This window comes from Typopeltis vanoorti, chromosome 3 (genome assembly GCF_054136105.1).
Source record: "Typopeltis vanoorti isolate ZY-2024b chromosome 3, IOZ_Tvanoo_1.0, whole genome shotgun sequence".
Lineage (NCBI taxonomy): Eukaryota > Metazoa > Arthropoda > Arachnida > Uropygi > Thelyphonidae > Typopeltis > Typopeltis vanoorti.
Window position 1 is genome coordinate 47,822,058 of NC_143551.1, and position 24,965 is coordinate 47,847,022.

The 24,965-nt window shown below is 35.0% G+C and overlaps 1 protein-coding gene across 1 annotated transcript in view; it reads right to left on the bottom strand.

Annotated features, from left to right (window-relative positions):
- LOC150108106 (metabotropic glycine receptor-like) overlaps positions 1-21,632 on the bottom strand; it is an 89,789-nt gene extending 68,157 nt beyond the window's left edge. The window contains exon 1 of the mRNA XM_090416241.1: positions 20,806-21,632. Within this exon, the coding sequence (XP_090272367.1) occupies positions 20,806-21,632 (827 nt within the window). The remainder of the gene's footprint in view (positions 1-20,805) is intronic.
- Between the last annotated feature and the right edge of the window lie 3,333 nt (positions 21,633-24,965).

Below are 24,965 nucleotides of genomic sequence, written 5' to 3' on the forward strand. Positions count from 1 at the left end.
CATAAACCAGCTTACAGAAAAGATTGTGTACGTATTCACACTGATATCTAAGTGGGATGCAATACATTACTGCACCGCTTGGGTTCTGTTTACTTATGCATTAGCATTAGAGTTTAGTTCGGCTTCTAGGGTTACAATTTCCCCTTTCGTTGAAATATTTCCACAAATGAACCTTTTAGTTGTCCATAGGAAGATTTTCGTTTTCAAATGATAGTTCGTTGACCATATCCGGCATGTAGAAACTCAGTTTTTCCGGGAATTGTGATTGTGTTTGTATGTGTTATATTTCGTAGACTGTTCTTATTACAAATGTAATAAGTGCTATAGCATATGGTTTCACGGTATCTTATGATCTGTCATTGCAGTGCATATAAACGAAGCGTTATTTCTTTGATGATGATAAATGATAAGAAGGATAAACACCAAACTGTTAGCATTAGAAGCAATCAATACGGATTATATTAACGAATTCTAATGCTAACATTGTTGTGTTTATATGGCTTATGAAGATGTTTGAATGTGCTATTAAGACTATTGGTATAGTCAGAAATCGTTTGTTGACATCTATGAAAAAGAGAAGTGCTATTCTGGGGCTCCAAACTTATTACTGCCACTTGCCTGTTTTATAGTGAGTCTAGTTTCTTCATAAATATTGCAATGCACAACAATACTCGTGCCAGAACTTACCTAGCGATCTGTAGATGGTCTTTCTAGGGTTTTGTGATAATATATCATGCAGACAACATTTTAAAAGATATTATGTAGAGTTTTGGCGTATATAGTTGATGTAAGTATTCCATTACTTATTGTTGTTAAAGTATAAGAGCCTAAATATTTCTTTTTTGTTTACTGGATGTCGGACAAGGGCATTGCTTTTGTCTGCTTTAGGCAATATGGTATGACATTACAATGGATGTGTGAGAGATTTGTTGTTACCAGGGGTATTTCTAAAGATGATGAGTTAAGATTTATTGGTGTTCAATATGACACAATTACGCATAAGTGAGTCAAGCGAGTCTGTGATTAGGTTAGAGACCGTCTGTAGATGATATAAGGCTACTATATATAATAATAACAATAACAATTCAGAGGAGCCTCCATAGCTCAGTCAGTATAGATGAAGCCCTTTGGTCGAAAACACCTGGGTTCGATTCCCGTCAGTGATGTGAAGAACCTTTATCTGGTCTTTTTCGACTAAAGGTGAGTTGGTCGGTCTCATACAGGGGTAGGGTTTTTTTCCACCCGGAAACTCGGGTTTATCGTCACCAAGAACAGGCAAACCGGTGAACACATGTATCTACATACATTGGACACCTTATCCTCGATACGGTAGAGGTTAAGTGAATAGAAATCCTCGACACCTCAAGGTAAAAGAGGAGGGTAAGAATAATAATTATAAGAAGAAGAATTCAAAGGTATGTAAAGTTCGTATTTCTAGTTCATAGTATGCCTTTGGGGCAATTTTTAAGGATACTGTAGTTTGTAAGGTTCCTGTTTTCAAAAGTAGTTTGTTTAACATATCCGGAAAGTAGAAGCTTCCAGATATATCCCAATTCCTACACTACATGAAGCTACCCGTCTAATAAATGACCACCAGTATGGATTCCGTTGCTTCCGATCAACAGGAGATCTGCTTACATATGTCACCCATCTCTGGACAAATGCCATGGAGAAGTTTGGCGAATCTGAAGCTTGGACTTGATATCTCCAAGGTGTTTGACCAGGTCTGACACAAGGGCTTACTAAGCAAGCTGCCATCGTTTGGTCTATCTCAAGACCTCTGTAGTTGGATTGCTAGCTTTCTGTCTGGACTCTCACTATGTGTGGTGGTGGATGGTTCACCATTCAACTAATGCCGGGGTTCCACAAGGTTCTGTCCTCTCACCAACCCCTCTTCTTACTATATATAAATGACCTACTTCAGCTTACCTCCAACCCAACACACAGTTTTTCAGACGACAGCACATTGTACTCTTCCCTTTCTTTTGATAAACCTTACTCTACACAATTCACTTCAACCTACAGAACATCAACCACCACTGCCCTTAATTCTGACCGCCAAGCCATCTTCCAATGGGATTTAGATAACCTCGTCAACTTCAACATTAGTAAAACCCAGTTATGTCTTATTTCTCATAAAAAAAGAAACATTTTCCTCCAGCATTATTTTTGATAACACTCAAATTCCCAGACAAGATGAGATTTTTCTTCTCGGAATTACCCTGACATCAAGCCTCTCCTGGCATAAACACATCACAACCATTTCATCCTGAACTTCTAAAAAAACTAGGATTTCTCTTTCGCTCAAGACGTTACTTCACCCATGAACGGCTGTTAACCTTATACAAATCACAAATCCGCCCAACCATCGAATAATGCTCCCACATATGGGGTGGGGGCCCCAAAAGCTTCCTCAAAATGCTTCACTCAATATAGAGGAGAGCAATTAGACTTATTAATGACTCATCTCGTACTAACTCACTCCCCTCCAACTGTATACTATGGAACAGTCTTCCCCTTGATGTGTTCCCTAAGGAATACAATAACAGTCATTCAAATCCAATTTGAACAAGAATCTTCTTTCCCAACCCATACATGGTACTAATGTACTATAGGTTGTTCTACCAACCTCTCGTGTATGAGCTCAACATAAAAATAATAAAAAAAAAACCTCCGAGTGGCTCTTCCATGGTGATTACGTATTTATATATGATGTTGTTATTTTTTGATGTCTTGTTATAATATAATTCTGGCTATCCTGTAGTTGGCATCAAAGCAATATTTTTAGTACAGCTGCATAGTGACATAAGCGTTTTGCTGTTAATATTTTAATATGTTCTGTCATTGCAGTGTGTTTATAAATCCAGTATTGTTTTTGTTCCCAAAAGATCAACTTTATCAATTCATATTGTAATGATGATAATAATCGATTTAGTTTTGTAGTCTACATAAAATGATTACGTAGTCATAGCGTATCATAACATATTTTCGCATAGTGTTTTGTATATTAGTGTTTCTATGTGTGTAACCTGTAGAGTTTGCTCGGAATTGTCCGGAGTTTGTTTTACAGATGATTAATGTGGCTATTCCATTTCATATCTGGTTCAAGGTAAATTCCAAGGTATCGTATTGTTTCAACCTGAGTGATTGTAGTGGTTTTACGATTTTGTGTGTTCTATTAAAGAGTGGATATTTGATTGTTATATATTTATTATCAACTAGTTAACTAAGTGTATTTCTGAATATCATTACTTTTGTCTTATCAGAGTTTAGGTGTATGAAGTTTTTGGCTCGCTTAGTGAGCAGATTTATGTCATGTTGCATATTTGTTTGGACTATGCTTGCATTATTGAGGTTGGATACCATAACTGTATCATCTGCGAATTGGGATATCCTGCGGTTTGACCCGATGCGGCTGATTTGTTTTCTGTTTTGAAAGTAATTTCTAAACAGAACAACGTATGCAGAGAAAGGTCCACCTATTCTAACATGGCTTAACTCTTCTAATAAAGTTTCAAGTACGAGTGTGTCTAATGCTTTAGTCAAGGTGTAAAAAAAGTTTTATCTGAGGCGGAGTTAGCTATCTCTGTAAAATATTCAAATAGGAATGTTGCTTCCTTACTCTTCTAAAAACCGTACCGTTTTTGTAATGAATTGTAAGTACTCTGTATATGTTGCTAAGCACGATCCGCTCCATAATTTGGTTTATAATTAGTAGTTGAGTCATAAGTATGTGACTGTTGATTGAATTTCTTTTCCCATGTATGTATATAGGTGTGATTAGGATAGTCTTTAGCAGGCTGGGTATTTTAAAATTTAGTTTAAATTTAGTAAAATCGTGCCTAGGAAAGCTTGCAGTTTGTTTAATATCATTTTGAATATGATGCCATCGATTCCTGGACATTTTGTTTAGTTTGATGGAATACAGAAACAGTTCTCCATCTCTTACAACAACAACATAATAACACAGTGTTACTGAAAGCTAAAACGGCTTTAAATAATGAATAAGTTGCTGTTCATAGTATGAACATTATCGTAGCAATCACACTCGAAACATTTCATCTTTCGGATTGGAGTGTTGCGTTTTAATTTACCTTTAAATAACCATCGTGTTAAATTTTAACCACGTTATAAATATTCATGTTGAGAACGAACATCCAGAGAGAACTGCCTGAATTAAATAGCTGCAAATGTTTCCTTTGAAAATTAAAAAAGTAAATGAACGTTGTTAAATATTTCACAGGTCAGGAATTAAACATTTAAGAATTCAAATTATCTTTTATTTAACAGCTAAAGGAAAAGTCAATCTCAGTCCCCTCTGTGTGCATTTCCACTACAGCTTTTATTTCATAGTAATATTATTGTTAAAATAGATTTTCGAGGCTATTAATCTGTAATAAGCGATCACAACAGTATTTTTTTGCAATCTGTAGTACTGTAGTGCAGCTTTATTTGATGGGAGAATATTAAGGTGCATCTGCTGTCCGGTGAAAATAGCATTTGTTTCCATAGCATCAGGATTCCAGAGGAGAGACTTGTTTTAGGTTCGATTGATTAGACGAACTTTTTTTAGGTCTCTCTTCCACTGGTTTCCGAGTTAGTCTATTTTTGACATTGGCAAATGAAGATTTCCCTTCAGAAAAATCCGAATTCAACCCCGAACCTCAAAAACAAAATAATAATAATAATAATCGAATATAGAACTGATATTATTATAGACAGTAATACAACAATACGAGTATTAGAGCTCCCCTCTCTTTCTCTCTCTCTCTCTCTCTCTCTCTCTCGCTCGCTCACTCGCTCTCTCTTTCTCTCTCTCTCTCTCTCTCTCTCTCGCTCTCTCTTTCTCTCTCTCTCCATCGTTCACTAATAGCTTCTGACTATCAGTGAAGGCGTGAAGAATGGGTCTGGCTGTCCTCAACTCCAAAAAGGTTAAAGGAACTCAGTCTCTACTTCGTTTTTAGGGAATAAAAGATGTTACAGGATTTTATGAGGGAAATAATATTAGCTTTCCTCCATAGACTGTTTTTCTAATTTTGAGAGCGATTATGAAAGTTTATTAATAATCCTTAATGTAATAATACTCCATTGAGGGAAAAAACAAACCTTAAGGAAAAGCCAGCGTTGATTATTAAATAAGGTATTGATATTTCTTAAATTTATTTTTATGATGTTCGCAAATACGAAAGAGAGAAAGAGAGAAGAAAGAGAGAGAGAGAGAGAGAGAAAGAGAGATTGTCTGGCGTGAGAATTTCAATGCAGAGATTGAACTATATTACCGAGTATTACAGTAATTTAAAAAAATAATAAAATTAAAAATAAAAAAGAGGAAAATTGTTAACATCATTGAAAACCTACATATTGTACTCTTTAGGAAATATATAAAAGGGAAGTTTATTTCAGATTGCAGAGAGAATGAAGAAGTGGAGGAAAAATTTATTCTGTGAGTTTGGAGTTAGACTCCGAATGAATGGTGATAGTCTCTGCACGTGTCTTGTCAAATTAAAAGGAAAGTTGGTGAACTTCTACGTAAAAGAGAAATGAAATGGGTAGAGACAGATGGTCAATCTATCTGATTGGTTTTTTTCCCATAACGAAATAAGAAATTACCAAAATATGAGAACGGTCATCGATGTATTTAACAGCTGAATGGATTTGCGATTTGTATAGAATTAACAGTTGTTGAAAGATTAAAAAAAAAAGCCTCAGCTAAAACAGAAAACTTATTTATTCGATGCTGAGAAAGCGATACCTGTGATATGTTTATGCCAAGAAAGATTGGAGCCTTAAGTCATCTTATGAAGAAAAAAAATGTCGTCTTATCTATGGATCTCGATATCATCAAAAATAAAATGGAAGTGTATTTTATCGCAATAGTACATTTAAATTGCTTTGATTTAATGTCTGCATGATTCGCTATTAGGATATTTCTGCTCTGAACCAACAGGGGTGTGTGTGTTTGTTCGAATCGGATGTGGTCATAAATGTTTACGAACGTCTTCGAGGTAGAGAGGGAGGGGCAGATACATTTGATCGCGTGCGTAGTCTTACTGTAAGCAATCAAATGTATCTGCCACCTAAATATATTAATAAGGTGGCAGATATATTTGATTGCATACAGTAAGACCATTGTCCTACTTATAGGAGGCCTAAAGTGACTTGAAAAAAGTTTCTTTTTTTGATAGTTAGAACATTTGATAATTAGAACAGGATCTCAGGATTATTCAATTCCTAGCCAATCCATGTTACTAATTTACGATAGATTTTCCGCATTTGGTGACTGGGAGGCATATTAGTGAAAAAAAGAAAGGCACACTTGCTTAAGACACTGGTCAAGATTACCTGGCAAGTACCATAGGAAATATTTCAAGGCAAGCGCATACAGAATAATGTAATTAATGGCATCTGTTAATCTCATGATATATGGATCCTGTTTATCCTTTTGGCAACGTTTCTGATTATGGAATCAGAAACGTTGAAATGCTCTTTACAGTCAGAACAAAGACTACAACAGAGTTAATTCTAGTGCCGACTTTAGAATCTTTTTCTAGGTCTTTTTTAAGTCTGAAAACCTAGAAAAATCTTTCTTGGAGAGTATTGACTATGGAAGCAAACGAAGTTTCTAGGACTGCAAGCACCTAAGGAAAGGAGGAATTTGTTGACGTGGTTTTCGACCGGCTGAAGGTTGTGGTCTTTAGGAAAAAACAGCGTGATGGAATCTATTTTAAAAAACAGAGGGATGTAATGAAAAAGAAGGAAAAGAAATTGGTTACAGTTTAGTGCCGGATGGTAAAAGGATGTTGACCAGCAGCTGATTTTCTTCGTATAGTTTTGGAAGAAAGTGGAGGAAGGATAGTGGCCAATTCATCAGAGCCATTGACTACGGAAGTAACTGAAGAAGAAGCATAACACAGAAATTGAATATCTATGAGAGGATTGGAGTGGATCCGTGATAGAGTCATTAGTTAATCGAATTGTCCTCTTCTTAGAGAGGCTTTGGGCATACATCACTCTAAATGCGAATATTTTCATGTTTGCGGAGGTTGGGATTTATACAGAGCCTCCGTAGTTCAGTCAGTATAGACGAAGCTCTTTGGTCGGAAAGACCTGGGTTCGATTCCCGTCAGTGACGTGAGGAACCTTTATCTGGTTTCTTTCGATTAAAGGTGAGTTAGGCGGTATCCTACGGAGATAGGGGAGTTTTTCACCCCGGAACTCGGGTTTTTCTTCCCCCAGAACAAACAAACTGTTCTGGGTTCAAACCTGTGAACACACGTGGCCTACAGTCATGAATACATCCCATCCATATGCCGGTTCTGAGCCTGGATAAAATTGGCGGATTGGGGAAAGCAATGGTGAACTATCCTGTACAAATCTCGCCAGGAGTACTTTGTGGATAATGCCTACAAAGTCACCTACGGTCGGAAACGACTGAAAGGGAAAATCAAATCCATTGGGATTTATACACCGTGTTAGCAGTTGTATGAGAAGTGGTGCTTTGAGAGGAAAATACAAGACATTTATTGGCAACTGAAGAAGCTATGTTTGAACCAAAAAACAAATGGGAGATGAATGGTCAGCTACAATAGACATTCATGTTTTAATATCTAAGTATTATCGAAAGTAAAGAGAAGTGGGTGAGATCTTGCTTGTGAGAAATCAGACAGACAGACAGACTAACTTCTTGTAGTGAAGTTTACAAGGTTGTCTTTTCCCCGTTGAAATATATTAAAATCAGAGTTGTTTAGGGCATTGATCATGATACTTCTTGACTTTTCTAATAATCGAGCACCATAAGGTTTGTCGAATGAAAAAGAAAAATAAAGTGCACTATCGTCAGCGATTTCAACTCAGTGAGAGTGGGTTATTTATTTACAGGAAATAGAGAGCAAATGAAGGTCCAAATTCCTGGGGTACTCCTATTTGGTGAAGAAATGTAAGGAGAGGAATGCATCATGTACCATGATACACAGTAAGCAACAAGAGAGGAAACTGGCTCCGTAGTTGCAAAGGGTAGAAGGTAGTGAAGCATTTCCTACAGAATAGTTCTTTCAAGTTATGAAAACAGTGAAATTCTGGAGGGATCGTATCAGAACTGTATAGAACAGTGAGGAAGAACTTGCTTTCCATATCTTGCGGGAGATTAGCTACTTTGTGTTACACATGTAGCTTCGCGTTGTCATACAAAATGAGGTCTTTGGCGGTGAACATATCTGGTCTTTGCTGCGAATTTTCGGGCACAAAATATCATGCTGAAAGTTCTAATATGCTGCCAAGTCAAAACACATATTACTTTCCGTGCAATTAATCTGTTTGTCATTTTTCTGTTGCCATAAACCCTCACTAACAAACCTTATCTTGACCTTCGGTTCTTAACGCCGAAAATTTTGAATGAGGAGAGTTTAGATCTGTCTACTGTGAGGATCACCTTCTGATTCCAAATCCCGTATTTGTGTTTCTTCTATGGCAAAAATTCTGTTCTTCCCCTTTAGTCTCATTTGCATCAATTCTTTGATAAGTTGATGTTGCTTATTGGTCTATTCAGCTGCTCTAGGATCCACGTGGCAGCAACTTTTCATATAAATGTTAGTCAGAATTGAGAAAACAAATGGAGGGTGAGATGTTTGCTTCATTTGCTTTGTGCTCCATAGTTCATTCGAAATTGCCCTCTAGGTGTAAAGATCTGGATCAAGTCCCTTCTATAAAGCGAAGATCCTTTATATGAGCTTTTCAAGTGAATCCGGTATCACACGGGAGTGGAGTTTTTCACCCCACAAAACAGACAGATAAGTCAGAAGAATATACGTAGTTACCCTGGCCTCATAGCTGAGTAGGTTTGACTATAAATTCAAAGCAACCAAAACAAGCTTTGCTCCGATCTTTTTCTTCCAGATGACGATAGGTGTCATCCGCAGCTGTCTATGACTTGCTACTTCTTGAATCTTGTAATGCATCTTTTCCGCCTTAGCAAAAAATAACAAAAAAAAAGACTCTCCGTAATACTGTGCTGCGATCCGTTGCACTGTCTATACGAAATTCACGTAAAATATTGTGAATCTCAGTTTTTTTTATTTTTTTTATTTTCAGGGAAAGGTTTCAATTGTGATCTATGGACTGATTATTGCGCGATGTTTACCTGAATTAGATTCTTCCTCCATGTTGAAGTCTAATTTATTGCCCAAGAACACTAGAAACAGAAACCCAAGATATTTATAATTAGAGTCTTGTTTATAGCTGACATGAAAGCACTCTTGAAAAGACCCTCGTAAAAAGACTTGTTTCATAATAATATTCTTGTCACAATGAATTGTACTCGCATCTGAATCAGTTTCAGGTATACGCAAGGTTTTATTAATTCATGATTTAAGGCCTTACAAAAAAGTATCAAACATCCCAGTTTTTGTTGCAGTGATAATATTTGAAGTGATACGAAGAGGCAAAAGTATATAAATTATATATTGCAATAACTCCGCCTCTGGTCGGTTTTAATCTAAAAAAAATAGGATCATCTCTTTTTCTGAGTTACATCAGTTTCTATCCAAAATAAACGCACTTCATCCCCCCCCCACTTCAAGGATCCTGTGCACTTTAGAAAAAAAAAAAGAAAAGAATGCCAAAAAATGAGAGAGAGAGAATACAGAAATGTTGCTAACTGTTAGGCAGTTAAGTTTGAAACTATGCGTGACAATGCGTGCATGTGTTGAAAAGCTTCAGTCAGCATCATGGATTGTAATCATGTAACACGTGTTGTATGTACACGTGTTACATGATTTTTCGCGTATTGTAGTTCCGTTAAACTGAGTGAGTTGGTTAAGTATTTCCATATATCTTTCAGTATGGCACCCTGATTTCTGTTGAGGTTGTTACCCGTTCTTAATACCACTGCCGCTTCCTTGAAAATTCTGTAACCGTAATCATCATCTAAATACGGCATTGAGCTATTTCCCAAGTCAACTGCATGGTTGGAAGTTGCAAAGTGATGTACTAAGCCTGAGGAGACTGTCCTGTTGTGATTAACATCCCCAACATGCTCCTTCTGTCTGATTTCCAGGCTTCTTGAAGTTTGCCCCATATATGAAAGACCGCACGTACATGGAATTCTATAACCATCTAGATATTTGAAAAATGGTACACTGTCTTTAGGAGATCTTAATACTTGTCTGATGGTAGTGGTAGGCTTAAATACCACTCTCATGCTGTGAGATTTTATCATTCTCGCTAATCTTGAAGAGACTGAATCTAGATAAGGGGTGACTACTGTGGAAGCGTACTGGATGACTGTTCCTTGTTGTTGGAGGTTGTCTTTATAAAGGAACTTGTTGAACAAACTTTGAGAAAACTTTCTAGTTAAGCAAGGTGAACCAAATTAAAAAATTTGGAGAACTGTAAGGAAAAATAACATCAGCAGGATGGAAGTAGCAGAGATGAGAATGCTTAGGTGGATGTGCGGTGTGGCCAGAAAGGATCGTCTGAGAAATGACTATGTCAGGGGAACAGTGAAAGTTACGAACTTAGGAGCGAAGATACAGGAGGCAAGGTTGAGATAGTTTGGTCATGTGATGAGAGGGAGGACGAATATGTGGGAAGAAGGGTCATGCAGATGGATGTGCAAGGAAGGAGGAAGTATGGGCGGCCAAAGAAGGGATGGGGGGAGCTGGTAGAAGAGGACTTGAGGATGAACTTGGATGTGGTGACAGCCCAAGACAGGAGGATGTGGAGGAGAGTCATCATCAACAGTTACCCCACTTAAGTGGGAGAAGCTGCAGAAGAAGAAGAAGAAGAACTGTATAAGAAAAAATACCATTCTTATAACAACCTCCCAGATGACAAAGTGATCTTCAACATGTCGGATCACGGCCTTACCAAACAAGAATCCGTCATCCTAAAGAAAGGTAACTTCTCCATCACCCCTAATTTCATTCCAAAAATGGACTTCATTTGTGGAATTGAAAAAGGCCTCCGTCCTCTCCCAGAGGCTGCAGCTAACAATATTAGATTACAGACCACGATTATCCTTGCAACAGCAAAACAACCCCAAACAGAACACCACTCCATACGATAGGATGGCCATTCGTAACTTACGAAACAACAAAGAGATAATCATTACTAAAGCTGACAAGGGGAACTCCACAGTCATTCTAAACTCAAAAGATTATTTCACTAAGATAAACAATCTCCTGTCGGACAGTTCTACGTATAAAATACTGAAGAAAAATCCTATCATAACAAACCATCACGAAACAAACCTGCTGATCAGAAATATAACTGGTTGGCCTGAGGAATTATAAAGAAAACTCAAATCCGCACATTCCATAACTCTTCGCCTTTATGGTGCACCCAAGGTGCATAAGAAGGGTGTTCCACTGCGTCCGATTGTAGATGGCAGATCCTCCCGTACATACCTATTGGCTAAACACCTTGCCAACTTACTAAGGAAAAATTAGACAAACAGAGTCCTATATTAAGAACTCTCAACAATTTGTAGAGAAACTGAAGTACGTCAAGACATCACAAATGGACATAATGGCCAGCCTGGGTGTAGTATTTTTATTTACGAATGTTCCAGTGGAGGAGGTCATTAACATTATTAAAGATCTCTTCCCTACAGACATTACACAGTTGTTCAATCACTGCCTTAAATCAAATTTCTTCAACGTAAACAACACAGTTTACTAACAATTGGAAGGCTGAGCAATGGGTGGCCCACTGTCACCACCTTGTGCAGACCTATTCATGGAAAAGTTGTAAAATGAAATTTTTACCACAATTATACCTAAAGTGGGGATACGTTGATGATATTTTCATCGTTTGGAATGAAAACATAGAAAACCTGCAGGTGTTTTTAGAGAGAATAAATTCTCTTCACAACAATATTAAATTTACTTCAGAAGTTGAAAAAAAACAGACAACTCCCCTTCCTAGACATATAAGGCTTAATATGTCTATGACTATATTAAGTAATATAGTATAAAATAAAAAATAATGTAACACGTGTTACATTATTCTTCCAACCATCATAGATCACAAAAACATAGCACCATTCACATGTTACAGAGCCAAAAGGTTATTACAGACGAAGAAGAGGTACAGACAGAACTTTCTCAAATTGCTATAAAATTATCGCAGAATGGTTTTCCTACGAACATCATCAATTCCAGATGTACTAGAAATATCTAATTATTTGACATATTTAACCCCTTTAGCGGACAAGTTACAAATAAAATATCTCAAGCAAATAACTTCTTTATCATTATTTAATTATGTGCTCCAAAATTATTATGAATTTTGCTCATATAATTTTCAGCAAACAACGAAAGCGCCCTCTCACTCAAACAGTTGGGAAGAATATTAGGAAGTGAAAAACATTCGCAGATTATCTTAGTGACTGTATGACTATATCAGAAATATCTAATTATTTGACATATTTGACTCATTTAGTGAACAAGTTCTAAATAAAAATCTCCAACAAATCATTTCGTTATCAGTAACCAATGCCAGCAACCTTTGTCTCACAAATAACTATGAAAAACAATATTTTTATCATATAATAAGATTTTAAGAATTCTGGAGGGTTTTGTACTACTCCTATATACAGAGTTGTCATGTGGTAAAGTATCTTTCTCATTCTGGTAAGTCGGATGGACACTACTTGTAGGATGATTTTGCTATTCGTAGAATCACTACAGAGTGTTCTAATCTTGGAAGAATGCCAGACACACGTGATTCAATTACGTGAAGAAGAAGAATCCAAGCATCTCTTTATCATGAAACTGCAGTTCTCACCCTTTCTTTAACAAATAACGTACAACGTCAGAGACGAAATTATTTTCATTGAAAAACCTTATGAGACTGTTGATTGAGTGACGACAGCATAAAGACTTTTAGGGGAGGAAAAAATTCGAAACACATTATGTTCCCAGTAAGAAAACATTTCTACATCACTTTCCTGTCTCGAGGGAGAATAAGACGATCTGATCAAAGAAAAGACCATGCAGGCTAGCCCACAAAGCGAGCACCAAGTGATAGAAGAGTACGTCTTGCAGCAGAGAAGCCCCAAGAGTCAGCTTCGATTGTCAACCTAGATTTCGATTAAGTTACAGTACGGTAAGAAAAATCCATCGGACTTATTTGTCAATTTATCCGCATAAAACTGATCACTCCGCGGTTGTATATGGATTTTATTCGACAAATGATTCCTGAAATTCCTACACCCAGCTATTATTCAATTTTTTAAAAAAATAACCCACTCAAAGACAACTTGAACAATTTAAAGTGACGATATTGTTTTCTGCTGAGGTTCATTTTTGGCTGTTTTGATAAATTTAATAATAAAGTACTCTCTTTATAATAATTGAAATTGTTCTAATGATAAAATTAATTATTTAAATTTTAGTAAAACTTGAATGTCTTGGATTGTATTGAAATTCTTTAATCAGTTTTTGAACTCGGAAAAAGATCATTGATTTGAAATGTGGTTTTGAGATTAATTTCTTCTACTCCTCTCTTTTGATCTAGTTCAAGATCTCGGCAAGATTTCAAATATTTAATAACCTTTATAATGATCTCTTCGATTTCGTTCCTGGTTTTTGTTAGAAGTATACATCGGTTGAAGTCTGGAAAGACAGAATAAATTTTGAAGAGCGTATTTAAAAATCTGTAGGCTGAGGAAATACATAACAAGGAAAGTTAATCCGAAAGAGGAAAAGTTGAGGAAATGAACGGAAAAGAATATAGGTTCGTTCAATCAGCTGGAACTGAAATATTAACGGATTGCAGTTGGTTCATTGGTTGTGTAGACTACAGCAAAGCTAACAAATATAAGAAGACAAGATAAAAAGGCCTAATAATGGTTTCTCTTGTACTGTGTTGGAATCGACCAAAGGGTGAATCCACCTAGCAAAGCTTCTTCTAAACATGTTCTAATAATTTAGAAAAAAAAAGTGGAATTATATTCGGAAGAAATCAAAAGTAAACATAATTTTCGTATGTGCAATTGAGCATAACAGAATGTGTTTTCAATCTACTTGTGCTTTTTTAAGTCTAAACAAGTCTGTCTTCCTAGTCGCCAGAGCTCATGCTGTTCATACATTTGACACTAAACACGCCAGCTTCGCTTTCGGATTGTACTGTCGTTAAAGAATGTTAGTAAAAATGCAAGTTACGAAAGAATATAAACATAGCGTGATGAAAAGTGTTCAAGTGAGGTAGAACTAGTGGTGAAAGAGAAATACTATTATAAGGTTTTTTTGCAGCATAACAATATTCGATAGTTCATTATCAAAGTTCTGTTGTTGAATTGTTAATTCAACAAGAGAATATTGAAGTGCTTTCTTGCTTAACCTATACATTCTGGACTCCACTGCAAGTAATTTTTACTTTATATCCTCAAAAAGCAGCATTTTTTCACAGAAAAGCATACTTAAAGATTTAGACATCAAGTTTAGTGACCGATTAGCAAGTATTTGCAAAAGCAAACGGGAATTGTTGAAAAATTTTACCAAGCAGTGACATATCGTACATTTTTATATTTAATCAAAAAAATGAAGTCTTTGCATTTTTCGTTTAGAATTATTGATACCAATTAGGATGAACAGTTGCCATCGAAATAGTTTTTATTGAATAAATAAAAAGAAAAGTAGCAGCAAATGAACGTCTCTATATTAAGGAGCAGTAGAACCATTGGAGAGAGAGAGAGAGAGAGAGAGAGAGAGAAGTGGCCATTTATTAATCCACTTTTTAACAGAATTAAGAAAACTTAAAGGAATTTCATAAGTGACATAGACGATACGTGGATCCGGGAGTAGTATTGATTTTATTGTGGTTCATAATAAAAATAATTGGATTATTCTAGTCAATACTTAGTCATCTAAACTTTGAAAAGAGCACGTTGTTGGTAATTCATTGGATTCTCGGATAATTTCTTTTAGCTATTGTTAGGAAGGGGAAAAAATCCAAGTTTTAAGAAGAAACATTTTACATTCATTTAAAATGTCTAATGTTGGTTTTTACATTCGTTACTGATTAGAATCCCGATTTTTTTTTTTTTTTGTATTTTGTGTAGCTCTTCTGACCGTCATGATTACGTCCATCACAAAGAAAAATAACAGAAAGAAAAAGGGAGAATGATTCAGCTTTTTCAGACACTGAGAAAAAACTAAAACGCTGACTGTCTTTCTATCTCGTTCGCTCTTGATGTTTACATAAAATTACCCAAAGAGAAACTTAATATTATCTAATGAATTCGATAGTATGTAACTTCTTTGAGTAACTTTTTTGAATAAAAAAATAGCTAAGGTGATGTTATAAACATTCAGATTAATAAGATTGCGCTTTGGATATTTACAAATAGGTATTTATGAGAATGATGGTAAATTTGTCAAGGTTTTGTTGAATGGCAAATGTTTGTGTTCTTTGACCAGTTTTACTGCTTTGCGGGGTTTTTAAAACCTGTCATCACCTTAATAATGATATTTAATTTAACCTTCAGAAGGCCTCATAATATTCATTCCGTCTCAGACTGGATTTGACGCTTGTATATATATATATATATATATATATATATACAGTATATATATATATTCCAGTCGATCTCTGGAACAGGCAAGCGGATTTTGTTTTCCCGGTAAATCGGGTTTTTTGTACCGAAAAATCAGCCGTAGAACCCACACACTATATCAGACAATAACATATCCTGTTAGGGTTAGTACTAAGAGATGCCAGTACATGTTTGTCAGTTTCATCATTGGTTGCCGCTTATAATTAGCGATAGTCTTAGGCCAGCTATTTCTTATTGGCTACCGATTGAGATTTAACTGCCCACTCGGTCTCCAAAAGCTAGATAGGGTTAAAAAAAGCCTCACTTATCCCATATAAGAGAATAAAAGGCGTTAGCTGATTTCTTTATTACTTCCTTAACAGCAGAATATCTTGAAAATGAAAATAAAATGATACATGCAAAATCGCATTAGCTTACGTTAGTCAATCAGTTAGGAAATTTATCCATGCAAATTTTGAGTTTCAAAGCACATTCCCTATACAAACGATCAAAAGATTTAGTCTTTCCCATAATGTAAAACTGTTAAGAGCTAGTTAAAATAGAATATACAAAACTTAGGTAAGAAAACTGAAATTTGTTAGCAATTTCTCGATGGCCATTTTTGCCTGTGCATTCGGGAATCTCTATCCATCCCGAATGTAGCATGCAAATTTTAAAGTGGAAATTTTCTAAATGGTTACAAACAACTGTCTAGAAAGGTATATCAGCCTCTAGGAGATCATTTAAGAGTAATCCATTTGGAGACAGCAGACAAGTAATGCAAGTCCGTGCATTTTCTTTTGGAATGTTTGGAAACTTCTGTAGAAAACTGAAACATTACACTTATAGTGCAGCTTCAATATTTATTAAGCAATATAAGTTCATTTTATTTAATATATGTAAACTTCCAAAGGGGGCTGTATCAAATCATATAAAAAAAAGTAATGTCCATGTTGCATATTATTTGTTTCAATCATCATTGGTACACATTACAGCCCATAACAGCCAAGTACACTTGGCATTGGAAGCCATAATTATAAATAAGTTGGTTAGTCTTAAACCTATATATATATATCATTAATTTCCCGATACGTATACTCGATGGGGGGGGGCATATATGTATACAGCATATTATGAAAGTACAACAACATGAAAAAGTTTACATCGTTGTCGTCTTCTTAGCAATTTTGTTGAGAATTTTTGACAATTTTTTGAAAATTAATCTGTTATCTGTCAAGACTCTACTATTATCAGATCTTATATTTCGTTCTTATAAGGCACTTCTTACTCTATGAATCTACTTAGATCTTAGTCTTTCCTGTGGGTCTTTTCCTACCATCTTGGAATCAAACATCTGTTCTGCTAACTTTCATGCTGTTTAAGTGACCATACCACCTGAGACTAGCTCTGCCAACATACTCCTGAATACTAGCAATGTTGAGTTCCTTCCTAACATTTTAATATTTAATATGATTTTGCCATTGATGCCATCTCTTCAACTCCCCGTAATCATTCGCAGAACTTTTTATATTTGTGATCTGTATTCTTTGAATAAGTACACAATTTCTAACTCAGCTCTCATGAGATCCACAAGTTAAAATTTGTTTGAACACTGTATTTTATCCAACTAGCTAGTGTTTTAACTAATTTCTCTCTAATTCCATATAACATTTATTGAGTTCAAGAAGTACTCTACCAGTTTTTTAATGCAGTTAATGTTTTCAATGTTCTTACCTATTTTCATAATTAATCTTTTAACTGTTGCTTTTCATGGAGAATTTATTACAGCTGTTATTCAATTTTGTTAGGGAATCTTGAAAACGCCTACTATATTTGTTTATGAATACAACATTATCTGCATAAAGTACAGCTGAGCTGAATACGTGAACTACCAATTTTTATGTTTTAACGTCACCTTCCTTCATAATGTGATTCACAGAGATGATGAATATCAGCGTTGAGATTATGTGCACTCTTGTCCCATTCCTGATTTAGCACCAGACTATCTTCGTATAGCTCTTTCAATCCTAAATGCCTTACAATCAAATATAGACTGTGTGTTGCTTTGTATAATGATTTATTTACACAGTATACTTGTAATGTTTTGAAAAACTTTTCTCTGGGTACCTTGTTATATGCCTTTTCCAGATCTAACACACTTATATACAGATCCTTGTTATATTCAAATGATTTTTCAACAATTGTCCTTAAAGTGAAAATCAGATCTGGACAACCTCTATTTGGCCTAACTCCAGATTGTTCTTCTCAAGCTTCTCTGTGATTTCTGCAATTGTTTTTAACCTCGCATCAAATATGCCTGCATAAATCTCACCAGGAGCACTTTGTAGGAAAGCTCCTCTGTGAATCTCACATTCATTTTTATTTCCCTTTTTCAGAGATGGGAAATATGACAGCCCAACTCCAGTCATCTCCAACTACAATTAAATTCTAGTCATCTGGAATTTTAACCATCTGACTAGGCATTCTGAATTAGCAGAGTACTACTGTAGGTTTTATACTTCCATATTTGTGGCATCTGAAGTATATTTGGTCGATTTTACTACAGCTGCCTTAAATTTCAGATTTTTGATGGCTTTTTGTAGTTCACGTATTGATATATATGCCTCATTTTCTTATGAATATTATGTACAAGTACCTCTCCTCTAACACTTCTTGTTTTTTCATTCAGTAATCTGAAAAAGTAATTACTTCAGACATCTAGAATATCTTTATCTTCAGTTTTATCTCACTTCTATCTCTGATTATTTTACGGTACTCTTTCTTCCATTTCCAAGCTTCTACAATGGTCTCCAGCACATTTTGCACCTTCCTGAGACTTATCTTTTATTCTCTTACTGAAGTCTTCCCGTATTAAACACTGCCACGTGCTAACAGGATTCGTGCATTAGCTTGAGGTATAATGACAGCTCCACTACTAACGTAAAGTTTAGAGGTGATGCATGCTGTACTTCTTCAAATTTCGCTTCTACAACAATTTTGGATTAGCAGGAGTTTTCATTAGTCATATACAAATTTCGACATTATCAGCAACTGGGAATCTGTGTTGTTTGCGTCACTGCTAGCAATGTTTTTTTTTGTTGTTGTTGTTTATTTTATAAGTTTTTATTGAAGTGGACACTTCGGAAATCTCAGTTTGAAATCGATGTCTATATGTTCTCACATAGGATAAGCATCGATACGCCCATCATTCTTCTTTATTGTTCATCTTGAACTATCAACTTGTATAGAATATCAACCAAAATAATTCATTCTTTAGAAATTCCCAGTTGTGTTCCCCTAAGATGAGGCCTGTTCATATCACTAATATTGCCTGCTCCTCTGGTTATACTGCAGTGATAGTTGCCTCAGTACAGGGGCTCGTTTATACTGATTAAACACAATGTAAAATGCACTGTAACTAATTACGTCACCGAACAACCAGATTTTTTTTTTTACTTTTTTTAGACATTGTGATTTAAAAGAGACAGTCCTGGGAAAGTGTTAACTCTCTCATTATCCAGAAGAAATAATGTAAGAGGAGTTAAGAAGAAATAGAAATAATAGATCCATATCATCTATGGGCCATCACTAAGGATGAATGTCAAAAAAAAAAAAAAGAAAGAAAAATAAGTTTAGTGTAAAGTGTAAAAACTGACTGTCTAGAACACGCAGTTCTAGGGAAACAAATTCATTCAACTAATGGTCAAATCAAGAAAATCTAACCCGAAAAGGATCAACAAAGCAAACATTAACAAAACGAAAGGCAGTTTAACAAAAGATTTGTGAACGATGAACCTTTAAGAATCAAATAACTGCAAATAGGTGCGCATGACAAATATATAGATGCGGAAACGTGAACGCTGAAGTAGGAAACAACAATGTTGCGGAAGGAAGTATTGGTAACTGTGCTGTAATCACCAATGCTGGCAATCTGAGACTGTGCAGGAAATAAACTACTGTAGCTCATAAAAGGATCGAGATATGAAAAATTCACTGTCTCTGGCAAGCCAGCATAGATGAAAGATCCAAAGAAAGAAATAAAACAACTGACCCGGACTTTGATCTAACATATAACATGAAGTGAAATATAGCAAAAATAAAGTTTTTTTTCCCCTAAAAATAGAAATAGAGATTTGCGGAATCTGATACAGTGACAGCACATAAAGAAATGAATTATCCCAACAGTTCCATCTAATTCCCATGTCTTCGGTTTCTTTCTAAACTATGAGATATTAAATCTACGAAAGTAATAAAATCATCTTTTGGCATTTCATACTATTTTATTAAAACTAAATTAATTTGGATTAAATTGAAAATTGAATTTTGCAGCGACTGCAACGCCCGTACAAAAAATGGCCACACATAGCAAACGATTTCATGAAATTCGCAAACAAATCGTTGTTCAATGGTTTCTATGACAACCACACCGCTGGCTAAAGCGCTTTTCACCTGCTTGGTTCTGCTGCCCAGTGCAAACATTCGAGAATAATTAATAGTCAAAACCTTCGTTCGTGTTTTGCTGAAGTTAGCTACAAATATTGTAGTAATTAAGTGAGTAATGAATCATTAATTCAAAAATAATCATGTATTTAATTACTTTTATGGCAATCGTATCGCCGTTGTTTATTATCGTTCATTTTAAATAAGCATTTAACGCAGTAACTAATTTGAATAGTTATTACCACATTAGATCGTTTGTTGCATCCAAAGAAAAAATTATCTTGGAAAGAAGCACATTTTTAAATAAATCACAACAAATTTGCCTAAGTTTATTTATAGTTTTTAAATTATATTATATTATTTTGGGGATAATTATGTTTTAGTAATAATGTATTTAAAACTTTATTTTATATTTTACGTCTCATTATATGTGTGCATATTTATTTATTTATTATTTAATTATTTTTATTTTTTAATATTAATTCTCGTTTTAAGGATTTGATATGTTTTCCATGAAAATTAATGCGTAATAATACAATATATATATATATATATATATATATATATATATATATATATATTCCTTCCATCATAAATCTGTGGACATTTGTAATATTTATTTAATTCACATATAATGTACATTGTATATAATATTAATTGTGTAATGGTAGAAAATAAATAAGTCAATCTCTACTCGATGAGTTTTTGATTGTAGAAGAGTTACTGTAATAATAATAATAATAATAAATCAAAACTAATTATCATTATCATGGATTTAATGATATAATTAACATAAACAGGATTTTTGTAATAAAAAATAATGGATTTACCTGAAGGAGAGATCGTTACCATGGTGAGCAAAAAATGGAGCTGAATAAGTTGTAATCCACGTTCTTCCCGCACTACAATCGAAATATGGAGACGTCCACAATCCATCCTCGGTTCCTACCAAGAGATCAGCACTTCCATTGACAATAGCTCCAATGACGGCTGTATAATCGGAGCCAAACTTCCGCACAAAAATATCCGTGTAGTTCTTTGAGGCCTGTATCCAAAACCAGTCGTTGCCTGTCCACCTTTCCGATCCAAAATTCCTGCCGAGATCTTTGGTGCCAACAAGACCGTCCTGACGAAAGGCATAAGGAATAAAAAGTCCACTCGATTCCGTATGTTCGGAAAGGTGGAAATCATCTCTCTGAAACACAATACCACTGCTTAGGACTTCAGAGTCGCTCTCAACATTGGCTTTCACGAGTGAATAATAGAAATGGTCGCCCAACATAATGTCGCTTTCATTTAAGCTCTTCAGAAACAAGTTATTCAAAATGTTGGCTGTTTTTAGGGCAGCACGAGCTTGGGCGTCAAACGAAGAGTATGCATTACTGGACATGCCATATTTGAACTCAGCTAAAGAAGTCTTCTCACATACCGGTCCTTCGCGATAAGTTACAGTGAGCTCGATGGCTTGAAGTACCGCAGCCACAACTTCTCCATGTTCTACCAACAACTTTAACTTCTCGCTTGGAGATAGCTGTTCTTCGTCGTGCTTCCATGGTACCGTATCCGATTCGTGGGTGGAAGTAACCTCGGGCCCACCTGCCCTTATGAATCCACAAAGCTGGACACCGATTAGGAACACGACAATTGGTCCCTCCATTGAAGCGTCTTCGAAGATATTGCAAAGCGTGCATGCGAAAAATCCGCACACAAAAACACTCACACACACACACACACACACACACGCACGCACTCCCAGATGAAACAAAAAAGCGTTTAATCCACACTGGCTTAACAGGGCAGCACAAGGACGGCCATCTTTGCAATAGTCAGTGGAATCTGCATCTATGAAGATGCGATGGCAGACACTGCATAGCCATCTCGGTGGAATATGAAACTAGAACCTCCTCGTTGTCCTTTGTTGGCGACAGAAAAGAAGATATTCATTAGCCTTTCTTGCAACACCGTAGAGAAAGTCAAGCTGAAAAGATCGATGATATCAAGTTAGTCTTTTGTTTAGCCTAACTCAGATATTTGCAACTTTTATTACGTCTTAATATATGTGGTATTAATACAAGTAATCTTTTATAATGAAATATTCTCTCTCTCTCTCTCTCTCTCTCTCCTTCTTTCTCTCAATTCAACAGCCAATGCATTAATATAAACACTAATATACTCCGTGAGATATTTTAAATATTTTAATTCTTTATCGGTAAAATTCATTGGTAGGCAATTGATTTTCACGGTAAATTTGAAAATAGACATATATTATAATTATCACCTCTTAAAGGATTATATCCAAAGGCATTTTAGGACCAAAGTAACTTGATTTTGATAAACCTAGACTCGCAGTCTCTTTCTCAGATCGGTTTACTTATATTCATTTCAATATGAAAAACCCCTTCTATAAAGATCTCATTCATTTCATCTCCTTTTACGTGCTAGACTCAATGATATATCGCTGTCAAGTAATTTTGGTTTCATATACACCTAATTTAGAAAGGACAGTTAATCTGTCTTCTTGCTTTGTTTGTCAGTGCATCTATTCTCTGAGTGCTTGTTTATTCGTCAGGAAAATGAACTTTTTCGCCCCTGTATGAGACTGGCATACTAGACTGTATTCGAACTTAGATCTTTCCAAATAGCGGACGATTTCTTATAACAAAGCAGTTTTTTTCTTCATACATGACATGAAGAAGATGGAACATACTTTCCGTATATTTGCTGAAAACTACAAAAATGCTGTCAGTTCAAATCATTAATTAAAGACGTTGAAGGATCTATTATATAAACAAATTAGCAAAACAATTAATGTAGGGACTGAACATCATTAATTATTTATTAATTATTATATTATATTATATTTGTGTATTATATTACGTTTGACATACTTATCTTTAGCAAAAACACGTAATTTAAAATATATTATTGTATAGTTTCCTGTTCATTTCACAAAAAAGGTAAGATGTGTTGTTGATGAAACATCTTCACCAATGTCTTGATTTCATCATGACATTGGGGAAGGTCAATTTTAAAAGTGATGAACGTCAGATGGCCAAATCTTATTAGCATTATGGTGACCCAAGATAGATAAAAACTAACGCAATGAATCTCCTTCATTCCCACTGTGATGTTATTATTGCTAATTGCTGTAATTATTGTTACTGTCAATAGACATTAATTTTGAACATCATTCAAGTCCCAGAAGGCAGCGTCGAGGATTGACGCCTTCAGCTCAACCACACACACAAACACGGTACTGATATCTATACACCTGTGATTGATCCTTTTATTCTCTAGTGAGGGTTTAGCTCTCTTCTAATTAAATTTGAATGCTTCTTAATGTTTCCTTTTGACAATGTTTCTTTAAAAAAAATACTATAAGTTTAACACTCAAATGGGCAATCTGGATGAAAATAAATTCTGCTATTATATACTCTATCAGTATCTAAAAGCAGAATTTCTCGTCATTACGTCATCTCTTTATATTGCGTCATTTTTAATACTATGATTCAGAGAGCTTCGCAGTATCTTTCGCAGTATCAGAACTGCGAAATTTCATACCAAAAAAAAAAAAAAAATTTAATGAGCGAATGCATTTAGTTCTTAAACCTACGTGAGTGTGATTAATAAATAAAAGTGGGGAGAACCACTTTTTACCGAGCACTCATACAAAGGTATTAAAATACACTGTTGTAGTCACTTTAGCTTTCACGAACTTCATCAGATGAATGTTGGCTTTTACATACATCTGACGGTGTTTTCTCGCATAAATTGGATATAGAGTGATTTATTAAACTAGCATATTTTTCTTAGTTGCAGCAAATACTCCTTGGAGCCATCCCTATAGGTTTTATTCTAACCGTTCCCAATTTTACCACAGTTTCACATCCGGCTTCAGATTTTTTTTTTTCAAAGATAGATTTTGTTTCGTAAACAGGTAAAGTTTTGCATAATAACCAGGTCAGTAAAATTTCTTTATAAATTTATTTCTGTAACTTCAATAATTATAAATTTCATTTAGTAGGAATATTGTATATCGAAATAATAATAAGTTTTAAAATCATTCGAAACAAAATGTGCCACATTTAACATCATGAAAAACAACAAACAAAAGGACTTTGATGTTATTTCTTTCTAACAATATGTTCAAAATATATCATCGTTTATTATGTCACAAAATACTACGTTTTTCCACACACACTCCCAACGTTTTAAGACCTAATTTTCCTTAAAGTAAGACATCATTTAAACACAGCTTCCTTTGTTGTAACGACAATTATAACACCGATTGATGAATTTTACAAGAGCGCCAACTTTACATAAGAACATTCTTTCTCTCTCTCTCTCTCTTAGTGAGAGAAATATTTCATTTATTAGGTAGAACTGATGAGCACTTTATTCTAACAGACGTCTTTATCTCGCTTATTCCTGGGTTTCGGTATTCAACTGCTACCAACACAGTATGAAGGGCATTACATAAAATTAATAATTCATCAACAAATGCTCACCCAGCCACTAAATAATGCGAATAATTTCATTACATCTGTTCAATATTCTATTCAAATTGCGGCTATTTCACGACCTGAGTGAAATATTTAAATCTCTCTCTCTCTCTCTCTCTCTCTCTCTCTGTAGCATAGTATATCCTTATCTATTTATCTTTCTCTCTTTCTTTGTTGAATGAGTAATCCAGATATATATCTGGCGATTTAATTTTGCGAAACCCTTTCCGTTCTGAATTATTTTAATAATAAGTCTATCTTTAAAGGTTTATTTATCTAAAACACTGTAATAAAAGGGCATTAGATTCTCTGCCAATCAAGGAATCTACATAAAAGAATAACAAAAAAAAAAACATTCTAATTAAGACGTTACAAATGAACACATCCTGCTGTAATTAGGATTTAATTAACAGCAAATTCAGTAAAGTGTTAGTTGATAAGAAAGATTTAATTTAGTGACAGATTATTACAACTTATTCAACTGAGCT